This window comes from Dermacentor silvarum, chromosome 2 (assembly GCF_013339745.2).
Source record: "Dermacentor silvarum isolate Dsil-2018 chromosome 2, BIME_Dsil_1.4, whole genome shotgun sequence".
In the NCBI taxonomy this organism is placed as follows: Eukaryota; Metazoa; Arthropoda; class Arachnida; order Ixodida; family Ixodidae; genus Dermacentor; species Dermacentor silvarum.
The window spans coordinates 215,638,718-215,660,550 of record NC_051155.1 but is presented as its reverse complement, the minus strand read 5'-3'; the positions used below and the strand labels follow the sequence as shown (position 1 = coordinate 215,660,550).

The following is a 21,833-nucleotide window of genomic DNA, read 5'->3' as shown; positions in this document are numbered from 1 at the left end:
GAAGAAATGTTCTTGCATTGCTTCTGAAATTTAATAACAAGTGAGTGTCCTTTTAAAACTTGTGAAGAAACTTCTCATATTGCATAATGTGAAGCTCTGTTTGAATATTATTTTTGTGATTTTTGTATTGTACTTGTTGCAAACTGAGGTGGACAGAGGTTGTCAGGTGTCTGCAGCCTTTAGCCTTAGTCTCCTCAGGAAAAACCTGAAATAAAGTGAAAGTGATTGATTGATTGATTGATTGATTGATTTCATGATCTGGTTGACACAGATTTGGTACTTCAAACGACTTAGTTTACCAAGCCATCTTCCAGAACTGTGCCTACAGGCTGTTTCTCTCCTCAGGGATCGCCAGGTGAGCTAAAAAAATCCTCTCTTCTACATCGTTGTGAAAGTGCTGGTGCCCTCTGTTTGTGGCAAGTAGAATATGTGCACTCACTGTCTGAAAGGCCAAATCAAGAGAAAATTCTTTTGATTATGTGCCATTCCATAATTGTATCGAGACAGGAGCTGCAGAAACAGCTGTCCCCTGTGCATTTTTTCTGGAGTCATATCTGAGAAACCTGGTGTACGACATTGGGTCGCTCCATAAATGAACTTAGAAGTCGAATACTACCTGCATTGCAAATAAAAGTTTTGCAGTCCAATGTAACTGAAATAAATTGTTGAGATCTAAGGCGATGCATTCTGACAGCATCTACTGCATTCATAGGGTGGCATTCAACTGGTTGCATCCAATTGTTAATTGAAATGTCTATACTGGAGTGATGGTTATGTGACATTACGGCATCCGCTTGAACCATGGGGCTGTACAGTGCTGTCTACTCTGTGGTGGAACACACCATTGACATTCAGTCTAGCATAACTTTGACATTTATTCCAGTTTATAAAGAGAACTTGGCCAAACAGGTCACAATGTAGATGCCTATTGATAAAAAGATAATCCGCAAGCCTTCATTTCAAATGCTCTCACAAACGCTTGACTATCTGTGAACTGTTTGTTTCACCTGACACATGGCAACCCTTTACATGTCCCAAATATCACAGCTGTGCTTTTCTTACTTTACCATCACTTTTATGTGAAGAGAAGTTTCTCCTCATGCATCACAGAAGCTGTGTCAGGTGCTAATCTGGGTGCGCATTTAACTTCTGCTGTAGTGGATTTATCTATATTAAAATGCATGCAAGTTAATCTGCTGATCTATTATTAAATTTTTTTTCCAGGTCCCTGAGCAATGGCAGTCCCTTGAAGGGAAGATGGTGGTGATCAGCTGCTGCTGGGACAACCCCAGGCTGCATAGCAACATGGTGCCATACATGTACTCGCAGCTTGGCAAACACAGTTGAGTGAAACTGCTGCACTTCTATTCTGTGGTCAAGGGCTGCTTGTACCATTTTGCTCACCCTTTCTTTGTATGAATAACGTACCCTATGCCTTTGCCATACAAATAAGAAATTGAAAGTACAATAACCAGATGTAAATCTTTAACCTAAAGCATTCTAGCTTGCTGCAAAGTTGTGTAATAATGTTGACTTTCTTTGAATTATGAAAGTGGTAAAACTATACAAATAGACAGTAGGCTTTTTTTCACATTCTTTTCTTTGTTGGTGTTTGTGTTATTAACTTCCAGCGTAATTATTCTCTTCCTTTTGGCTACCTTTAAGCAAGCCAGGGCTGTGATTTTGTAGTGATGCCTTTTCCGATGCTGTTCCTTTGTGCTCTTCGTCATCGGTCAGAGCGGCCATGTTATCAATGGGATCAGCCAGCCGCGACTGGTGGATGATAAGAGTGGCATAGAATCAGTCGGAAGGCATCTCTATAAAGTTGCAGCCCTGAACTGCTCGCTGAGAAAGATGTTCTTCCCCAGAATGATTTATTTGCGTGAACCTCTTGCTTTGTGTTCTCTGGCAGACATGTCCTTTTTGGTGCAATCGCTGGTCACAGAAGACAACAAGCCAACGAAAAGGTGAGTGTGGTAATAAGCAAGCCTTTACTTTCCTTTTTTCAGCATTGCTTATCAACTGCACATAAAGCCATTCTAGCCTATCTGTTCTCTTCTAGTACAGCAAGTTGGGTGGGGTCGCTTTCATTCACGACGAACTTACAGAGCATAAAAATGGACGAGGACAAGATGGCCTTTCGGACGAGTTCTCCAGTTGTCTATCTCGTCCTCATTTTTTGCATTTTGTACATTCATCATGAATGCTTATATGCTTTCTTCTTGCTCTCTGACATGGGAAGTTCATGACGGGGGAGCTGCATAATAATGTGTAGTTGTTGCAGTGTGATGATGGCTGTCATGTTGTGCTCATTCTTGCCTGGGAGAACTTCTTAACCCACCACACTAATTCAGTGATTGTGGTTTTCTACTGTGGAACACGAGTTCACCGATTCAATTTGTGGCTTGGCGCATCTGCATTTTTATGAGGGGTAGAATGCAAAAATATTTGAATACTGCTTATAGTTAGGGCATTTTAAAAGAAGCCAAGTTGATAAAAATTAAATAGGAGCCCTCCACTGCAGTGTCTATCATTACTCACATCAAGAACTGCCAAGCTATTTGACTCGTGGTTGGACAAGTTCGTGCTTTAGAGCCATGGAAGAACAGCTGTGAATAGTTAGTACAATAAAGAGGAATGGGAACAACTGCGAAGTTAGGAAAGGGAGAAAGACAAAAAGAAGAAACCATCGCTGCACAAGAAATGTAGTCTAGTAGAGCAGCACTTGTTCCTTTTAGCCTTTCATTCTGTGTTTGTGTTTTCCCACCTTTTTGTGCACTGCTTTCTTCTCATCCTCTTTCTTACTGACAGCCTGCGGGAGCGGGTGCTGAGTTGTGTGCAGCAAAGCAACGTGCGTGAGGCAGTGGAACTGCTGGTGAGGGAGAGGCACAAGACACGCAGCCAGCAGCGCCGGCCCAGCCTCTACCGTGATGTTCTTTTCCTGTCCTTGGCCACCCTTGGCAAGGATTCTCTCAACCAGAGTGAGTAACCCTTGCCGTTCTGGTCATCAATGATTCTTATTCTTGCCCATGGAGTTGAAACTGGGGAGCCATTTCTTGCATGACACCTGTCTAATCATTTAAACAATTGTAGGAACATTATCAGTAATGGTAGATTTTTAATTTGCATGTTGCAATGAAATATTTGGCATATTTAGATTGGAAATATGTGTGTGTAGGGTACCTGTAAAGCATTCTTTTTTTTATTTTTTTTTTCTGGTAAGGATATTTTTTACAGCACCATTTCAGGAAAATAGGTGACATGCTTGAAATAACACAAAAGTTTTTGTGTTATGAACTAATGTGAAAAATCTTGCACTAGAACACTCCTTAGAAGGCATATAACAATTTCCACCGTATCACCAAAATTTTACGGTCCTTTCAAGCTCAGAATGAGAATTATTATAATTGTCAATTGACAACTCAGTTGACATTGCTTCCTCTATATGACCACGCTTCTCTTGAACAAAAGCTTCAGCAGCTTTTGCAGTTCAGAGGTTTCAGATTAGAAGCACTTTTCCTCATTAGTGTTTTCAAGAGCTTGCCCTAAGAGAATTGTAACGTGTCCCCAGTGAACTGCACAGAAACTTCAAAACAGAATGGCCGCTGCAGCACACACTTGAAAATTATTTAATGGAACATCCAGGTGACATAATATGAGTAAAGGGGAGCTGTTGTAGAGCAGAATGTTTTGCAAACATGGGGTAGTATTCTATTGTTCGCAGTAGCATGAAAATGAATCTTTAATACTATTTATTATGCCTATCCTTAATGATTTCTGTTTGAATAGAAAACCAGCTTTCCTTCCAGTGTCATTTCTTCCACTGTGTGCCATGCAGGCACAATAAAATTTGCATGCTTGACTGTATTTCCTATAGTAGCTTGAATTCTGAAGGGTCTTTTTTTAGCCCTTAATTGTGGGTTTCCCAATTTTTATTTGCCAGCGCTTTGAGCAGCTTTTTGGAGCCATATCATCTTGCCCTTGCAGTTTTATCAATTCTGGATGCACCAGCACTGGACCCAAACAACAATGTTGTATTTCTGTAATTTTTTTTCTCTTTTGCAGATTTGTTCTACCGTGATTATGTTAAAATATATGAAGAACTGGCGGCCAAACGCTCTGCGTTGTTCAAGTGCGACAAGTACCCATCAGTGCGTGCCATGCTTTGCCGCAAGTACTTCAGAGACTTGGAGCTGAAGCCATTCTCTTTGACTTAAAGCCGTGAATGTTCACATTGACTGTAGATGGGCGGCATGCTGTGTTTGAGCCATGTGCTCGGTTCAACGAAAGGGGTGTCGCTTCTTTCTTCAGCTCTGCCATGGTTTGATGCTGGAGAGCTACGATCAAGCTAGCGCAGCGGATTGTTGTTGACTTTGTGAAGAACTGTTGGCATTTGTTTCCTTTAGGTGATGTAGTTCACTTACAAGAGTGCTACGCCTTCTTGAGCGGTGTTAAATAGCCTATATCAAATAATTTACAAAAGCAATGCATTGTCTTATTTATACACTAATGTGCGGTTTGATAATATATAGTCGACTCGCAGTTGTTAATTCTTTTTTTTTTTTTTTTTGTGCATGGCATTGTATAGACATATACAACAATTTTTAAACGACAGAAAAAAAGAAAACTCATCAAAATGTGCCACAAGGAACTGAAGCAATGCCCCAGCTATTTCGGAGTCAGGCCTCTAAAGGTGCACGCAGAAACTCTGTAGTAGTGATTGATGAGTGTATGATTGCTTCGTTTGTCGGCGTTTTGTCAGTTAGTGTTTTTACTAATCAAGAGGCTGTTTTCAGTTTTGTTTACTAATTCTGTGAGCAGTTGGCTAGGTTTTTCTCTTTTCTTAGGCACGTGCATTCATATCATACTCACTCATAAAATCAGCGGCAAAGATTAAGCAGGGGCCCTGTTTTGTAACGGTTTTCTTTTTTCATTTGTTCTGCTTTTTATCACTGGCTTGCATGCCACTGTTATCACTTGTATGAACCCTTTGACATGAGGGATGATAAGGAAAGAACAGAAGAAAAATAATTGTTACTTAATTCGGCCCTAATCTTGATGTTTTGCTTGAAACATGTCGCGCTTACATGATACATTCTCGTTTCATGTTATGGGGCTGCACTTCAACATCTCTTCAGCCGTTGGTGTTGGGCAGCTGCCATAGACAGTAGCAGCAACTCATTGTGTGCAATGCGCTCTTACCTGCGCTCTTCATTGTTTACCATGAATTTAAAATGCACGTGTGCCATTGTTGTTGTTGAACTGGCACACTTGTCTTCACCCAACCACTGTTGAAATCACTCTGCTCATGTGTAGGCCAACATGCACATGGTACATCATGCCAGCACACCTGTGACTGCTTCAAAATTGCAGCTACACTTGTATGATAACACACTGTACACTACATTGCATGTATACATGCATATATTATATATACATATATATTATATATATACTGATATGTTTTTTTATGAAGTTTAGTAAAAGGGTTATGGAAAATGTTGTCTCCCTGCTTTTTCTGAGGCCTATGGCTTTTCTGATCACATCTTTATGTTATTGTGTCCGTTGCACTGTGCCGTGTCAATTGCATTTTGGGATTAGTACACTAGAACCTCGTTATAATGACACCACATCTGACACGAAAATATCTTCCTTATATCCAATATTGGTTATAAATGTATACTATATTAGTTGCACGCCAATATCAGCAGGAAACATTCTTACTTCATTATGCAGTTGAACCTCGATATAACGGAAGTATTTAACTTTCATAACCTCCTGTTCATAGAACACCATGTATTTAGAACCTTAATATAATGAAGTGTGTTTATACGAGATTTCAATATAACGAAATTTCACTGCTGCTGCAAAGGAATTCCAAGACAATTGGAAACTTCTGCAGACGCAGATGGTCAAATGATTGGATTACAAACGGCTGCTTGCGGACGCAGCTCTCAAATCGCGCGCCCCGCAACAAGAGTGACCGCCGAAGTGGTGCAGCGTCATGTTCCGTATAAAGTCCATGTGCGATAAGATCCTACCGCGCCCCGCGCACTGTGTGCTTCAGGTGCGAGTGAAAGTGTGCGAGGGTGATACAAGAAAGTTGGTGGCTGCACGAGTGCCGCCTTCCCGCGCGAGCAAAGGGAAAAGGAAGGGGAGGGGAGCGAGCTCGCGGTAATGCGATCAAGCACGAGGAAGGGAAGGGGTGGGGGGGAGTTATTCTGGCGCGGCCGAGGCTGCGCATGGCTGTAAGCGCGGCTGAGCGCATACACAGCTTCGCACCCTGCTTTAGAGGTAATCTGCTGCGTGTGCAAAGAGTGGGCGTGCGGAGACGGCGTGGCATCATGTGCGATGTCTTCCCGCGCGTTTAGTACTGGAGGTTGCGTAATCTCGGGTTTCGGAGACCGATTGAAGCGAGAGGTAGGAGAAGAATTCGCTCCCCACTGCCGGCGCTTTTCATGATAGCGTCGTCTCAGTGCGGGCGACGCTATCAGCCGCGGGGGAGGAGTGGACGCGAAAGCGTGGCTGGCTTCCCTTAATTCGTACCGCCGATGTGAAGATATCGGCAACATGGCTTGAAACCTTATCATTCGTCGCCGGCTCTCAAATTCAACAAAATAATTGTTTTCTTATTAAATTTTGCTTTATTTTTCGATTGCACGATAATTTGGACAATTTTGCAGCCCTTTTCCGTGTAAGAAAAATCAATCGGTGACTGTACTTTTCTGCATAAAAGGTCGACTTCAATACAACAAAATTTCTATATAATGAAAAATTGCCTATCTTACCGACCTTGTTATATCGAGGTTTAACTCGGTTAATATGTAATAATAATATATAATAATGAATTAAGTAGTAAAAATTCGTTATATTCATGTTCGTTATGTTGAGGTTTGACTGAATACAGTATCAGTATGCAGCTTCTATGAACTACAGTTTCATTTGGTCTCAATATCCTGGTTAGTCCCATGCCTTGAACTGCAATTCCTGATGCAACACAACAGGTTAAAGTGTGAAGGCAAACATTGTCATGCATACGTTGTGCAATTACCATGTTAAATTTTCAGCCTTATGGACGCCAGTAGGCAAACACATCCACATTTCGACCTCTCTTGCTACGTTGAATGTATGTCATGGTCTTGTCATTATTCCGCTGTTCATCCAAGCTGTGATTTGCATGTGCACTGATTGTAGCTCTGCATAAGTGTGTTACATATCAGCTTTGGCAATAAGTCCAACACATGCAGCATATAAAACTTCAATATCTCTTTTATTTGCGATAGTCACAAACATTATTTCAGTTCTCAGGCCAACTTGTATGTCAATAGAAGGCTATACAGTTTACTTGGTTTTTTTTTTCTGCATTCATGTTGCACGTGGCTTGACCTAGTTTGTCTTGACGCTGGCTCACTTATATATGAGAAAATTCAGTAGATAGCTAATTCTGTGCATCTGTGACCAGAGAAACACAAATGTCTTAAGGATGTTTTGATAAACCCGAACACATCTGTACATGCATTTGAGCCACTTGGAGTTAGTGTCATGTCTCAAACTGTGACACTGATTCCTACCAGGAAATTTAAGGTGTGTAGAGGGGCATGATATCTTTTTTTAGCATGTGACCTTTAGATGAAGTTGCCTGCTATAGAGAGCATATGCCAGAGTCTGGTTTGTTCAGAGCACAAACATTACATGCCTAGAATGTGCATACGCTGACGGAGGGATTGAAGACTGTGTTCGCTGGACAGTCAAAGACATAGATAACGTAGGTGCCATCAAGTTGCGACACGCACCGGTAGAATCTGTGTGGGTCATTTGGATATGCATAGAAGCCATCGTTAGGACATGTTGGCTCTGATGCAGATGTTGTGGTAGGAAAGCCCGTCGTCGTAAGTAGACTGACGCCAGTCTCGTTTTCTGGTTTCAATGTTGCTGGAGGCGTTGATGGCAAGTTCATTCCTGTAGTCGACCCTGTTTCTGGTTTCGGCTCTGTTGACGGCGTTGATGGCAAGTTCATTCCTGTAGTCGACCCTGTTTCTGGTTTCGGCTCTGCTGGTGGTGTTGATGGCAAATTCGTTACCGTGGTTGGCAGTGGCATGGTGGAGTTACTTTCAAGTGCATCTTTTATAGCTCTCTGCAGGGGGTTTTTCGTACCTCCGCATGTTCCTGAGAAGTCATCCGTTTCAATGGACCAGACCATGGCACCAGCAAGACCCAGCGAGCGTGCGAATAGGACCTGTTATGCAGGAAAGCAACAGATTTGTAAAAACTGTTGTTGTGCTTAAGCAAATTGATTACAATCTGTCTTGTCATTTATAATCTGTAGAGGCCAAGCTCGAGTGTTGTCTCTGTAATCAAGGTGCTGCATCAACTGCTATCGATTTGCAAACATATCTCTCATTGTTCTTTGGAGAGAGCCTTCCCACAGTTCCGAGAAGCCATCTGTTTCAATAGAAAAGGCCAAGCCATTGACAAGACCCATGGAGTGAGCAAACTTCACCTGCTGCGTAAAAAGCAATAGATTTCTACTTGCTATTGTGTAGAAAATGCATGCGCCAACTCTGGTGTCATTGATACTTTAAAGCAGAGCAGGATCATTAGACATTTGAAGCTATGTCATGCCAGTTTACAAGTGGGGCTCGGATTTTAATTTAATACACAGCCATCTTGGTGGTTAAATTCATCAGGAAAACATACATGGGCATGCATACAATGTGTGTACCTTCGATAATGCTTATAGTGTTTTCCTCTAGAGAGCATACTGAAGGTACACTGAAGGCAGTGATAGTTCATGTTCCTGAAGATCCCTTGGCCATTTGCCCTATGCCTAGATATGGCTTACTCAGGGAACAAATTGCGATTGATTAGAGCATGTTGAATTGCCTGCGTCTTTATGCAGCACGATGACTTCCTTGTGCAAGAGCGATGCTATACACATCCCTTACAGTGATGGGTCAGCAGGTCTACCTAGACAACATTATTGTTCATGAACCTACATTCGATCTGCGACGAGCCGGCCAGATTTTACGGAGATGCGCCATATTTTGACAACTTCACCATCCTCGCATCCATTTCACACCCACGCCAAAGCTCACCAAGGTCATAACTTTTTTTTGTTCAACACGTAGCTACTACACCCTCATTGCAATGATGACACCTGCTGCCCGTCGGAAGATATCACTCACTATAGAAAAAATTTGACCCTTTGGGGCTTGCCCCCTAACAATAACCGTAATCCGGAGATGGATGGATGGATGGATGTAAAACTTTAATGAACGTCCTGAGGTACGCGACTCAGCGCGCAGCGGGCCGCTCCCACGTTGGGACAGTCAGGCCATGCCCGACCGCCGCATCGTGGGCCCTCTGGACAGCCCATAGTTGCGCCCCGGCATCGGGGCTCTTGATAGCGGAGAGCCACTTGTCCTCATTTATTTGTTCCGTGCCTCGTAACGAGGGGCAACGCCAGAGCATATGGTCTAAGCTAGCGAAGTCATTGCAGTGCCTGCAAGAACTACTGGCATAAGTGGCCTATTTTTAATTTTTTTTGTTTATTGTTACTGCTATGACAACTCCAACCCACGCGCATTCGTACTTGCAAAAGAAAAAAAGTAACTTGTTTTAGGTCAAGCCCTTTAGGTGAGCTTTCACGCATCCATGGAATTCAGTTTGAGCCAGGGCGGACAAACAACCAAAGTATTCACCTCTGCTTCCGTAAAGGTTTTTTTTTTTTCCTTCTTTTTTTAACGTGATCGACAAGGTGAGACTGAGAGACAGCTGGACTGTGGGCTCTGGCAAGCAACGTTAATAGCCAATGATATCTTTGCTATGGCCAGAGAACAGGCTTTCGTTGTTGGCACTGTGCACCCGTGACTCGGACAGTTATTGCTTTTCTTACTTTTGCTGTGAGGCTTTGCGCATCGTCAAAGCCGATCCACAGGTTTCCTTTCACAGCTACTGGGGCGACCACGCCAGCGTCTCGCGTTATTTTCCAGTCCTTGGACGCCTGCAGCTGCGTGCAAATCTGAAAAAGCATGAAAGGTTAAAAATTATGTGGCTAGATCACGAATGCCCGACAGTGCGAAAGTGAAGTGGATTGACACTAACGAGGTACACAACTTGTGCTTCACGTGCAGTTTCGTCAGCCGTTTTTCGTTTGTTATTCTTATTGGCCATGAAACCTTTAATGCATCTGGAGTGCTTGGCGAAGCGTTCTGGCCATGTACTAGCCGCAGCGTTTCGCTGTTAGGACAGGTCATTGCCCCGCCGTCTTTCATGTCAAATTTAAAGTAGCACCGTAATTAACTGGGCTGTGTTGGGCTAACATCGTCTGACGTCCTGTGCTGCGAGGGATCAATGTGGCGAAGCCGCGTTTTAGAACTTTCTGAAGGACCGCTTGGCGCATCGATTAGGGCTGAAGGCGTTCATTTATTTGATTAATATTGAAATAAGCAGGAAGTGGGCGTAGTGCTTGCTTTCCTGTAGTGCGCGGCTGTTACCAGGGCAAGTGATCGCTCTTCCGGCATAGCAACACATGGAATACAAATTAGCAACTCTGCTTTCATCACCGGGCAAAAGGAACGCGTTTGTGAAACCAGACCCCAATCTTGCGGATGCAATTGCGCAGCTGATTATTGTTTTCAACACGTATTATCGAAGATAACACAAAAATGTACTGCGCACGATATAATTTGATATAATTTATATTTCAGGTGCTCGCACGCGCACACACACATTTTACTATTTCGGTTTCGGTCGGTGGGTGGTACTATGAGCTCTTCAAGGGCCATTAAAGTATATAATTAAATCAAGCTCGACTGGTTCAGCGTTTTAATGACGCACGCACGCGCGCGCACACACAGCAATCCGTACAGGCGAAGCTGAAACGTACGGCCCCGGTGTTTATCACTCGGTTAATCCCGACGGTTCATTGAAGTATTTCTCAATTATTGGTTACGTCTTTTGTGTTTCTTAATGAGGTTACACACACGTTCGGCTGCGATGGAGAGCACGACATCACTGACGGTATGCGCGCAGTCCGCCGTTATCGCTTGCGTTCGATATCTCGAGTTTGCTCGGCGGCGTGGTTAGTAGCATTCGCCCGCCCATTGCCGCTTGCGATTCTTCGAAATTAAATTGATAAGATAATGCGTAAGACATTGAATTAAATTGCGTAAGACAATGAATGGATCATACTCCCCTAAGCAATGGCTCATACCCCCGTAAACGCGGCCTCCCCATTACGACGACACATTAAAAATTGAAGGACGCTTAAGCTTCGCCTTTAAGAGTAGAACGCGATAGCGTTATCGGGACCCGTTCGCATCGCATCGTTCGCATCCGGCAAGTAGGCTTCATTCACTGCAACGTGGCAGCTTAGAAAGACCAAGCTTACACCGATCCCTTGAAAGTCGGCTTCACTTTTAAACAAATGCATTGCTGGGAAGACGTTTTTCCAGGAGCAATATAAGTCGTTTTAGTTTAAAATGTGAAGGCCCTAGGACCTTTTTTAATTATTTTATTAATCGTTTGATATTGCCCCGACGCGCACGCGTGTCCAAAACGCATTTCTCAGGCCAAGTACCAATTTGGCTTGCCGAGGATGCCAGCGCCATTTGGATAAGATTTTCGCAAGTAGGCTCCCCGAGTGAGCCGGTGTTATGGTAGAAATGCTGGCAAAAGAGGGTTGTGTTAAGTTTCCTCGTAACAGAATTATGTTTTCTCGTACATTCAAATAACAGTTCGACGCCACCATATCTGTAGGTTGTGCTTGAATTGTACTTTACCATTTTTCTGACGGATTTCACCGTGAGAAATTCAATTTTTGTTCACTAACACCTTGCTCCACGCGGAGGGCCTGCGCGGTCGGTTTGGTTGCGGATGATTTTCTCCGCCACGGACGCCTGACATGCACGCCGACGCTGGATTTTCTGCGACACGGGGCCCTCGCGTTAATACGAGCCAGCTGTGGAAGAAGGCGACGAACGGGGGAGCAGTGTTACGAGTGCGTGCTGAGCACGAGCGCAACTCGAGGGGCGCCAACAAGCCAGCTGCGAAAGAGGACGACGCTTGAGCCAATGCTGGTGATTATAGTTTTCTGTACAGAGGCGACGGACAGACGCTTTTTCGTTTCGACTGGCGCGAGAACTCGCATTCCGCGTCTGCGGTCCGCCCCCTCGCTTCAACCGAGCCTGGAGGGATCTAGAGAACAAAGACCCGCTCGTATTACACCACGAAATCACTTCAAATCATAGGTTAGCATGAAGAATTTTCCCTCCTCCTCACCAAAACCTAAAAAAAAAAAAAAAAAAAAAACACAGGCCGTCACTTATTACAGACAGTTGCAGACTAGCTAGGACACACATCACACCAACAACACTAAGCGGGATCAATCCTGACCTTCCTACTGCATGCCCACACTGCGGCCCCGAATACAACTTCGAACACATGCTCTGGCTGTGCCCTGCCAACGCGGGCACGGACTTTCCTGACCAGTCCTCCTGGGACTCGGCGCTCAGAGCTCATCGCCAGAGGGCCCGGGCCGTCGCCGAAGGACTCTATCTACCTGCCCCGACCTGGGTGGAGTCACCGGATTGATTGGCGGGGCCTCCGGCCCCGCTTTAATTTTTTCTCCTCAGGACCTCAATAAAGTTAGTACTCACTCACTCGCCTATAGCCATACTTATAGTTATGGATTTATGTGCCAAAAACCCGATCTGATTATGAGGCACGCCGTAGTGGGGGGACGCCGGAATAATTTTGACCACCTGGGGTTCTTAACGTCGTCACCTAAATCTAAGTACACGTGTGTTTTCGCCCCATCGAAATGCGGCTGCCGTGGCCGGGATTCGATCCCGCGACCTCGTGCTTAGCAGCCCAACACCATAGCCACTATGCAACCACGGACACACTACACGACATTGCACAATGGATATGCCTCCGCACGGACGCACAAATGTGTCATTAAAACGCTAAACCAGTCGAGCATGATCTAATGGTATATTTTAATGGCCCTTGAAGAGCTCATAGTACCACCCACTGACCGAAACCGAAATAGTAAAATGCGTTTATAGCAGCAGAGTCCTCGAATGACTGGTGGCAAGCACCTGCATATATGCTAACCTCATTGTAGCCGAGGTAACCTGATTCCCCGGTTGCGGGCCCGGCAGGTCCGGGACCCACTGTGGGAGCCAGGAAGCCATTGTTCTCCGGGTTGGCCAGCGTGAAGGTGCGGCCGTAAAGGGGCATGCCTAGCACGAGCTTGTTCGGATCCGCCCCCATGTCGAGCCACATCTTGACAGCTTGCTTCTGTGGAGAAAGCGGCCAAGAACTAAGGTAAGAACGCGCGGCATCCAGTGACACTAATGAGGAAAATAAGTTTATCTGTATTAGTGAAATTACGCTTCTACATCACACACACGCATACAAAAAATCAGGCCACTCCTACCGTGAAAATTAGAGGATAAGATTGAAAAGACGTAAAGAGGAAAGGTAGGTGGCGACGCTGCATGCTTTGAAGTTCCTGCATCAGCTCGGCGTAACGTCACGGATTTTGATGGCGTTTGTTTGATGGACTACATTGTATATATAAGGGAGCCAAGGTCTGCAGCTAGCACCGCATTCGTCACCAGCGTAGTCGATAATCACGGGACCGAAATGCGTCGTCGGTTTCCAGAGTGAGCGCTGCGGAGGCAGAGGAACTAGCGATAGCGTTAGCCATCACGACGAGACCTCACTGGCGGACTCTCTGACGGCATGCAGAAATTATTCTCGCACCAAAATTTACAGGGCTGCACAACGCATTCTGAATGGAGCGCACCAGCTGCCACCATACATACAAATCGTGTGGACTCCGGGGCATGAGTCCTTACGCGGCAATCAGCAGGCACACGCCTATGCCCGAGCGCATGCACACCGGGAGCCTCGAGATGACCGCGCCGAGCTGTTCCAACCGGAGCCCATACAATTAACCTACACGCACATCCTACAACACTATCGTCTTTCACGAACACTACCCGCACCGCATAATGCTCTGACGCGAGAAGAAGCCGTAATATGACGAAAACTCCAAACAAACACGTACATATCCACATTTGAGTCTTTACCACGCCATACACCCTGCGCTGTATTCCTATAAATGTCCACACTGCGACCAATGTGCAACGCTTTACCACATGGTATGGGCTTGCGCAAACACACCACCGCTCACACCTATAACACGCCCCACCACACGGCAATGGGAGGCAGCGCTGTCCAGCTCCCACTCGACGGACCACCTCAACCTGGTCAACCGAGCGAGAAGGGCAGCTAAGGCCGCTGGACTCCTGGACTGAGGGGACCACCCACTGCAGAGCGGAGGAGCTACCTACGCTCGAGTGCTCTTTCGATTAAAGTTTATTCTCTCTCTCTCTCTCTCTGAAGCTAGCAAGTTTCGCGAACCTTTACTGTTCCATAACGTCCCAAATTCGAGAGAAAGCACATTGAGCAGTGCCTATTCTGAGAACGAGCCCTCCGCCCTCCAACTTCGGTATTATTCTCTTCATTCCATTGTACTCCAGTTCGCATGGTCTACAGATTTTACCTGCACCAGATTCTAAGAGCTTCATTTAGGACCGGCGTGACCTAGTTGTGGACACACGTGACGTACCCCGCCATGTCGCCTCTAACTCTGAAAAAGCAACATGGAAGAAATAGTCGGTGACTGAGGCTTTTATTGTTATTCATTTATGCCTCACAATAACGAATGACATGGACACTGCTTTCTGTTGTTATTGAGAATCGAGAAATACCTTTCTGTTCGATAGCTGCAGAATTCGTTAGGAAAACTTGCCAAGTGAAGAGTTCAACATCGTCCTCAGTGGTTTGTTGTGTAAGCCCGATCACCGGTGTCTTCATACATGTATCTTTACGTGCAAGCAATATAATCGCGCATAGTCTCACGTTAGCTGCAGTTATGAAACTGCAGCAGGGCTTCGACGTGCGTTTTTGTCCACAGTGGAGCGTCGAGATCTCGCCAGTGTCTATCCAGCAAATTTTATTTTTCTGTCTTTTGTCACTAGACTCAATTCGCCTCTGTCTATGGGTCCTACCAGAGTACTTCAATGAAGAACTCTAGTAGGACCCATAGACATGAGTCCAGAGTCATTCAATGGAGGACTCTGGTCCTACCCAGAGTCCCACCATTATGTGCAAATATTAATATAAGGAATGCGACCAGGATAGTTGCTGTTGATCCATGATGCTTGACAGCGCGAACGTAGACAAAGGACGGCGAAAGAGGCGAGAAACGAAGACAAGCGCTTGTCTTCGTTTATCTCCACTTTCGCCGTCCGTTGTCTACGTTCGTTCTGTCAAATATCATGGGTTAAATATTGAAAGCCGTTCCAGAGAGATATACATAAAAATCCTATAATGTCGAAATGTCATTCCTCGCTGCTTCTATACTGTTGTATTTTCATCGCGCCGATTCCCCTGAAAGAGCTTCAGCAACTGTGTAAGCGACTTGTTTCTAGCCAGCCTCATTTTCCGCGATTTGGTTCTATGCCGAAATTTCCGAAAAATTTGCGAGGGCTGTCTCGCGATTGTACTTGTGTCGGTCAGTATCTCGACAAAATAATACTTGCCACGTTGAGTTTTTTCTCATCTTCACTGGCGTTTTCGCGGACTCCTAGCGGTGAGCAGTGTCCAGTGTAACTGTTCCAAGACCCGAAGAAGTCGTACGCCATGACGGAAATGTAGTCCAGGTGCCTGGGAAGTAGTACAAATTCTTTAACGTTTCTACGTGGACATTCGATAAAAAAAGTAAAGTGATATATAAGGCGAATTAACTGCTGTGCGTTACTTGCCTGTTTAAATTGCGCGCTTGAATATTAATTTATAGCGGGGTGACTCAAACGTATACCTTGTAATCGCAGGCACATCGTATGCTCCATCCACAGTGCTCTCCCCTGCAGATACAGCCGCTGTTAGAAGTCGTCCGGGACCAAGAACGTTCCGGAGCTCCTGCGCAAAAGAAAATATACAGTAAACTTTCATTATAACGAAGTCGTCGAGGCAGGAACTCTACTTCGCTTTAAGCGGTATTCCATTAAAAGCGGAGATGCTCTAAAGGAGACGTGCACTCCAACGGCGCGGGAGCTCGTAAAACGTATACTTAAATACACCCGTTCTCGACAGTGCATGGCGACGTGACAGGGCAGAAATTCTTCTGACACCCGTGAGGAGCGGCTTCGTTTGTCTATTATCACGTGATGCCGTTAATTAATCCCAAGGAGCTATACCGCCATGTGGTCGAGGGATCTTCGCAGCGCTCTTTGACTCTCCAGGTTCGAAGAAACTGCGTGTCACCGCTTATAGAGGGTGTTTCAGCTAACTTGCACCAAGTCTTAAAAAATTCGCGCGTGCGCTACGAGAATGCAACCAACTTAGGATTGTTCACTGTCCCCTTGTGCAACCCAAATTACCTTTTACTTTGAGCTGCAAGCCATTAATTAACAATAATTAAGTACTAACCAACTTTTAGGGTATTGCTTTAAACGCAATATCTAATTTATAATTTATTTCTCGGTTCCGTCATGGGCGCAGCCACCAACTTGATTGGGGTGTCTTCGGCTCCCCCAATCTTTTTTCCTCAGGACCTTTCAATAAAGTTCTTGTCAACTGTCGACTGTGATGATAGCTGATGTGGTTTTTATTTTTCCAGGCTGCAAAGATAGCGTGCGAGATTTGAAAAAGTCACCACATGACTAGGCGCTTGTGCGGCGACATTAGTGATCTCAAACATTCTACCAACGAGTGATCGATGCTGCACGCAGACCGAGGGCACGAAAAGGCCGCAAGCAAAAATGATAGGTGATGGTCACACCCGTCGTCTCCGATGCATCACCATCTGCCGCTAATACCTCCTCGCCTTTTACACAGTCTGTTAACAGCAATAACGCTGACAGCGCTTATCATATACATTATTTATATCGTATATCCAATGGCTGCATTTCATTTCATTCATTGCTTCAACGGACAAGATATATCTGGGAATCAAGACAATTGTCTTCGGACCATCTCAACGAAGGCCACGACGGCCAGCTGTTGATATCGCTTGATGTAGATTCAAGAAAACTGGACTGCACCACCAATTAGTTGTACACAGAATCATACAAAGATGGCTTATGCATGCCTCCAGACGGTCAATGTAATCGCGATTGTCAATTGTGCTGCTTCACTAGTGATATGTGTCATGTCTGAGGTCTCTCATATTTATGCGTTCGGTCTGATGCAGTATCGACCATTCCTTGGTAGCATGTTAGAAGGCATTAGTATTGCGGCGCGCAAGCGCTTAGTCGCGTAGTTTTTCACATCTTGCGCGCTTTCCTTACAGCCCGGAAAAGTAAAAATCACAGGAGCTAACGCGAAAGAAAGAAATTGTTTGGATACTTCTCAATAGGCTCTATAGCTTCTCCATTGAAGATGATTTACGTTTAACGCAATACTTTAAAAGTTAGTTGGTTAATTCACTATTGTTAATGAATGGCCTAAGCTTATAGTAAACATAATTCCAGTTGCACGAGGTGACAGTGAACAATTCTATTTTGTTTTATAAGTGGGTTGCATTCTCACAGCACGCACGTAAATTTTTTAAGGCTTGGCAGAAATAAGCTGAGATACCGTGTTTGTATGCTGCACTGTGTGGTCCCGTGTGGATTTTTCGCTTCGCACTTCGTACTAAGCGGAGTCCTGCGCCACTGCACTTCGAATAATCCGGTCAAAAATGCATGCACTGCTGTCGGCACATCGAAATACTTCGTATAAAGCGATTTTGTCGTAACGAGGTATAGTTAAACCGTATATAAGGCTGCCGTCAAAAGTCGTACAGCCACGTTTTCATGCCTTTGCCCCCAGGGAATGAGTGAGGTACCTGCAGCAGCAAGACGAAGTTCTGCTTGTCTTGTGGCAGGCCTCCCCTGGCGGCCGGGTACTCCCAGTCGAAGTCGAGCCCGTCGAAACCGTGCTTGTCGAGGAAGTCCACCGCGCTCCGCGCGAAGCGCTGGCGCCCCTCCGGAGTGGAGGCCATGCGCGAGTACTTCTCTGAGCCTTCGTTCCAGCCGCCGATGGCCAGCAGCGTCTTCAGGTGCGGGTGCGAGACCTTCAGTTTGTTCACCTTCTCGTACATGCCTGTCCCAGAATGAGTATAAACGCTCGATGTTTATGCTAAGCCAGAGGAGGTATAGATGGCGTGTTTTGTAGTTGAAATGAAAGACAGATATTTCGTGTTGAACGTTGTCTGCCATTCTTTCTTCTGTTATACTGTATCTTGAGTTTAACTTCACTTGATAAACGATAGAAACCAACGTCAAAGGGAACACCTTATCAACATTCGAGAAATGTCACTCCAGCAGATGTACAGAGGGGAGAACATTACTCGCCGGTATATTTGTTTGTTACGCTGTCATGCTGAACAATATGTCCACTGTGGTACCGTGCAAGAACAGCGATAAAATATGTTCTTGAATGCAAATAACACGTTGTAGTTCGCTCTGTTCTCCCATGTGCTTCGTTCAGAGAGAAGTATATGCACTAAGAACACTGCTCTTCCTCGTTAGGCTCTTGGCCATCGGCTCACGCGTTGCGGATTCTACCAACATTGCGGTGATGTTCCACACCTGCGTGACCCGAGCTTTTCGCGCTATAAAGTTTAAGTGTCTCCGTTCATTTTTCTTTTCTCCTCGTTCTGCACTGAAAGCGTCTATATATATGAATACAGAGACGCGCAGGCTACTACTGCGCTCAAAATATCAACATTTTAGCGGGCGTAAACAAGGCCTCACTGCAGCCAATGTTTTTATGCTCGCACAGAATTCTCGCGTCATAGTCACGTTATAAGTAACGCACGCGAAAAACAGTCCTGTGTTTTTAGGTGAGGAAGCTAGAAGTGAAAGTTACAACTGAACAAAAGTTGGAGCCGTAGCCCGACGCGTGCCAAAACGATAACGTCGACTGCCGCCATGACGAACGTCGACGATTGCGTGAAGCGCGTATGTTAACCTTCGGGGCAAAGATACGCGCCGCAATAATCGGGAAGGAAGTCAACACGGTGCTGCTGAAGATGAGCGTACTCAAGGTCTGCACGTGCGGCACGTGCACCCGTGTCTCCGACGCCGTCCGGATTTTGCTTGACGCAATTCGGCGTTGCAGCGCACAGACGGTATATGTGCAACATTACAAAACACTGAGCCATTTGGTACACGTTTAGCTAAGGAAATGAACCAGCGAACACAGAGAGCAAGGAATACACCGGCCATCCGCTGAATGTTCACTGTAATCATTTGTTCTTTGTATATGCGCCACCCCGCTGATTTCTGAGTATATTAGGGCCATGCAGTATAGGCATATATATAACTATAGTATATAGATCTGACGTGGCCCCAAAAAGGGCTGATTCCTATATTGCTTAAGGTATAATTAAAGCCCACCTTATAAGTGTTACAAAACAAAATGTTTCGCACCGAGGCCGTAGTTGTCCTTTAGGTCCAGGTAGGGGTCGAACGCCGCGATAACCCCATTATCCAGCTTGGCGAAGGCGTACACCAGGTGGGTGCAGAGTGACGGGTCGATCTGGCCTACTGAGAACTTGCCGGCGCCACTGCGGTAGTGCGACCAGCTGCCCCAGTAGCAGAAGAACACGTGTCGCTTGCTGGCTGTGTCATCTGCGTGATCGTATGACGAACTCTTTTTCGTTAGAGCTATACACTTTACAAGAACGCACAATCGCCTGCAAACGTTTACGGGACACGGGTTCCACGACAAATGTGTATTTCTACTCTGATAAGGCATGGTGCTTCTAATAATTAGTGGAATCTAAGTGGATCAATATATGTTTGTCACAAAAACAACTGCAGGCTGAAAATTTTAATTCGACGCGGTGTGCCCAAACTTCGCGGGAATTCAGTTCTTTCGCAAATTCCGTGTCTCGTAAACGTTCATCGCCGACTGTACATTTTAAACATAGAAAGAAAAGAAGACGTGGAGGTTGGCATCTCTTCAAAGAGACAGCGGCCGCTCCCATTGCTAATATAAAGTGGGGATTGGACATCGTGAAAATGTAATAAAAATGGGTGAAGTGCACGGGAGAGAGTAATAATTATTTCATAACTAGAAAGCGCGTCTATTTACTAGTAAGCGAGTATACACATCTATACAGTTCGACACCATCAGACCTATACGTAATGTGTACTTCTAAGTGTTGGGACTCTGTCTAGATTTGAAGATGTGGCTCCAGGATTCTCGCGCTCAGTTCAACCACTTGATGCTGACATCAATAATACGCTTAAGGATGGTGGAACTGCACGCCTGAGTAGCCAGTTGCAGCAATTAACAAACAAATCACGACCACTCGCACTGTCGCGAAGTCAGGTGGCGCACTGAATGGCGAGGACTTCTTGCCGCGATTTTCCTTGGAAGTGCTGCGTTTCAATACGCACTGTACAGAACTGAGGAAAGTGAATTATGGTAATGCGGCAACGAATCAAGTGAATTCGACGCACAGGGTTTGGACGAGAGAGCGTGTCGCTATGAGCGGTCATTTGACATGTGTAAACTCTATTGGAGACAAGCTTTATTAGCTTCGACGAGCAGATTAGGAAACCATGAGCGACAAGCAGGTTAGGGAATCACGATGAGTTTGCTGTCCTTAATGTTTGTATACCGATCAGCTTTCTATTCATAAAAGAAAAAGTTATTTAACCGCTTACTTGATTTTTCGGTATCGGTCTACGTGGAATGGGAGTAACTGTGGCATTTATTTGTCATCCACTTTGTCCCCAGTTGCTGGCATTTCGATGCGCGCAGTGAATAAAATATGAATTTATGCCTATGCAAATATTCGCAAAGGAAAAAAAAAGGGGTAAAAGAGAGAGAGAGAGCGAAAAAAAAAAAGCCGGGGGGGGGGGGGGGGGGGGGGGGGGCGTTATATGCGAATGTGAGTATAAGAGAGTTGAAATCAGTACGAGTTAACCGGTTCAAACACAAGCACAGCGGTGGCTTATTCAAATTCGTGCCTTTAGCTGCAGATTTTGGTACAGCCTGAAGGGTAATGTTGTATTACTCGGGGGAAAAATAAGGGAAAAAAATAAAGAAAAGAAAAAAAAAAAAAAGAAAAAAAAAACAGGCCGTACGTCTCCTAAAGTTTTCTTAAAATGTCATCTCTCTTGGAACGCTGCACGTGTACATTGTGGTTCCTCTTCGTATAAATTAATTTGTGGTCTTGGCTTTGTGGTCATTACTATTGACATCTGGGTTATGTGCCTCTACATGTGGGTTACGTAACCGTCGTTTCACATTTCGGCACGGGGTTAGTGGGAGACCTATGCTTAAGAAGAAGCGTATGGGATCATAGTCATTCTACACAATGTGTTCGTTAAATTCGCAGGTGCCTTCTTTCTCTGGGGAACCGATGAACCGATTTGAATAAAGTTTGGCCCTCTCATCTTTTACAAAAAATTTCAACAAAATTTATAAATAAACTATTAAGGCACTAGTTGAAGCACTGACTCTGCAACAAAAACATATATCACAGTCCGTAAACAGCATCTGTTACAGCGTCTAAAGTGGGTGAAGCTTTCAAAACCAACAGCGATATCAGTGTAATCAGTGATGAGTGGTTATTTACCAGATTTTTATAAGAACTTTGCGTTCAATTGATTCCCCGACTATGTGAAACCCCTGCTAGACCCCTGCCGTGAGATATGCATGCATGGCTTCTGACGTCGCAACGGGCTATGACTGTTCAAAATCATTAAGCTAGGCTGCCATTCTCGCCAAGATTGCAGAAAATTATCAAGAGT

The 21,833-nt window shown here is 45.0% G+C and overlaps 2 protein-coding genes across 9 annotated transcripts in view; one reads left to right on the top strand and one right to left on the bottom strand.

Annotated features, from left to right (window-relative positions):
* The window catches only part of LOC119442594 (DENN domain-containing protein Crag), a 91,871-nt gene extending 87,244 nt beyond the window's left edge, over nt 1-4,627 (top strand). For all 7 annotated transcript variants that reach the window (XM_049662249.1, XM_037707524.2, XM_037707529.2 and 4 more), the window contains exons 36-40: nt 272-355; nt 1,225-1,342; nt 1,913-1,967; nt 2,812-2,981; nt 4,066-4,627. In XM_049662249.1, coding sequence (XP_049518206.1) covers nt 272-355; nt 1,225-1,342; nt 1,913-1,967; nt 2,812-2,981; nt 4,066-4,217 — 579 coding nt within the window. In that variant the 3' untranslated portion in view covers nt 4,218-4,627. The remainder of the gene's footprint in view (nt 1-271; nt 356-1,224; nt 1,343-1,912; nt 1,968-2,811; nt 2,982-4,065) is intronic.
* Nucleotides 4,628-7,249: 2,622 nt separating this feature from the next.
* Nucleotides 7,250-21,833, bottom strand: part of LOC119442591 (chitinase-3-like protein 1) — a 27,913-nt gene continuing 13,329 nt past the window's right edge. For both annotated transcript variants that reach the window (XM_037707521.2, XM_037707519.2), the window contains exons 2-8: nt 19,497-19,697; nt 17,909-18,165; nt 15,899-15,999; nt 15,621-15,744; nt 13,120-13,305; nt 9,896-10,021; nt 7,250-8,236 (exon numbers count right to left, since the gene is read on the bottom strand). In XM_037707521.2, coding sequence (XP_037563449.1) covers nt 7,697-8,236; nt 9,896-10,021; nt 13,120-13,305; nt 15,621-15,744; nt 15,899-15,999; nt 17,909-18,165; nt 19,497-19,697 — 1,535 coding nt within the window. In that variant the 3' untranslated portion in view covers nt 7,250-7,696. The remainder of the gene's footprint in view (nt 8,237-9,895; nt 10,022-13,119; nt 13,306-15,620; nt 15,745-15,898; nt 16,000-17,908; nt 18,166-19,496; nt 19,698-21,833) is intronic.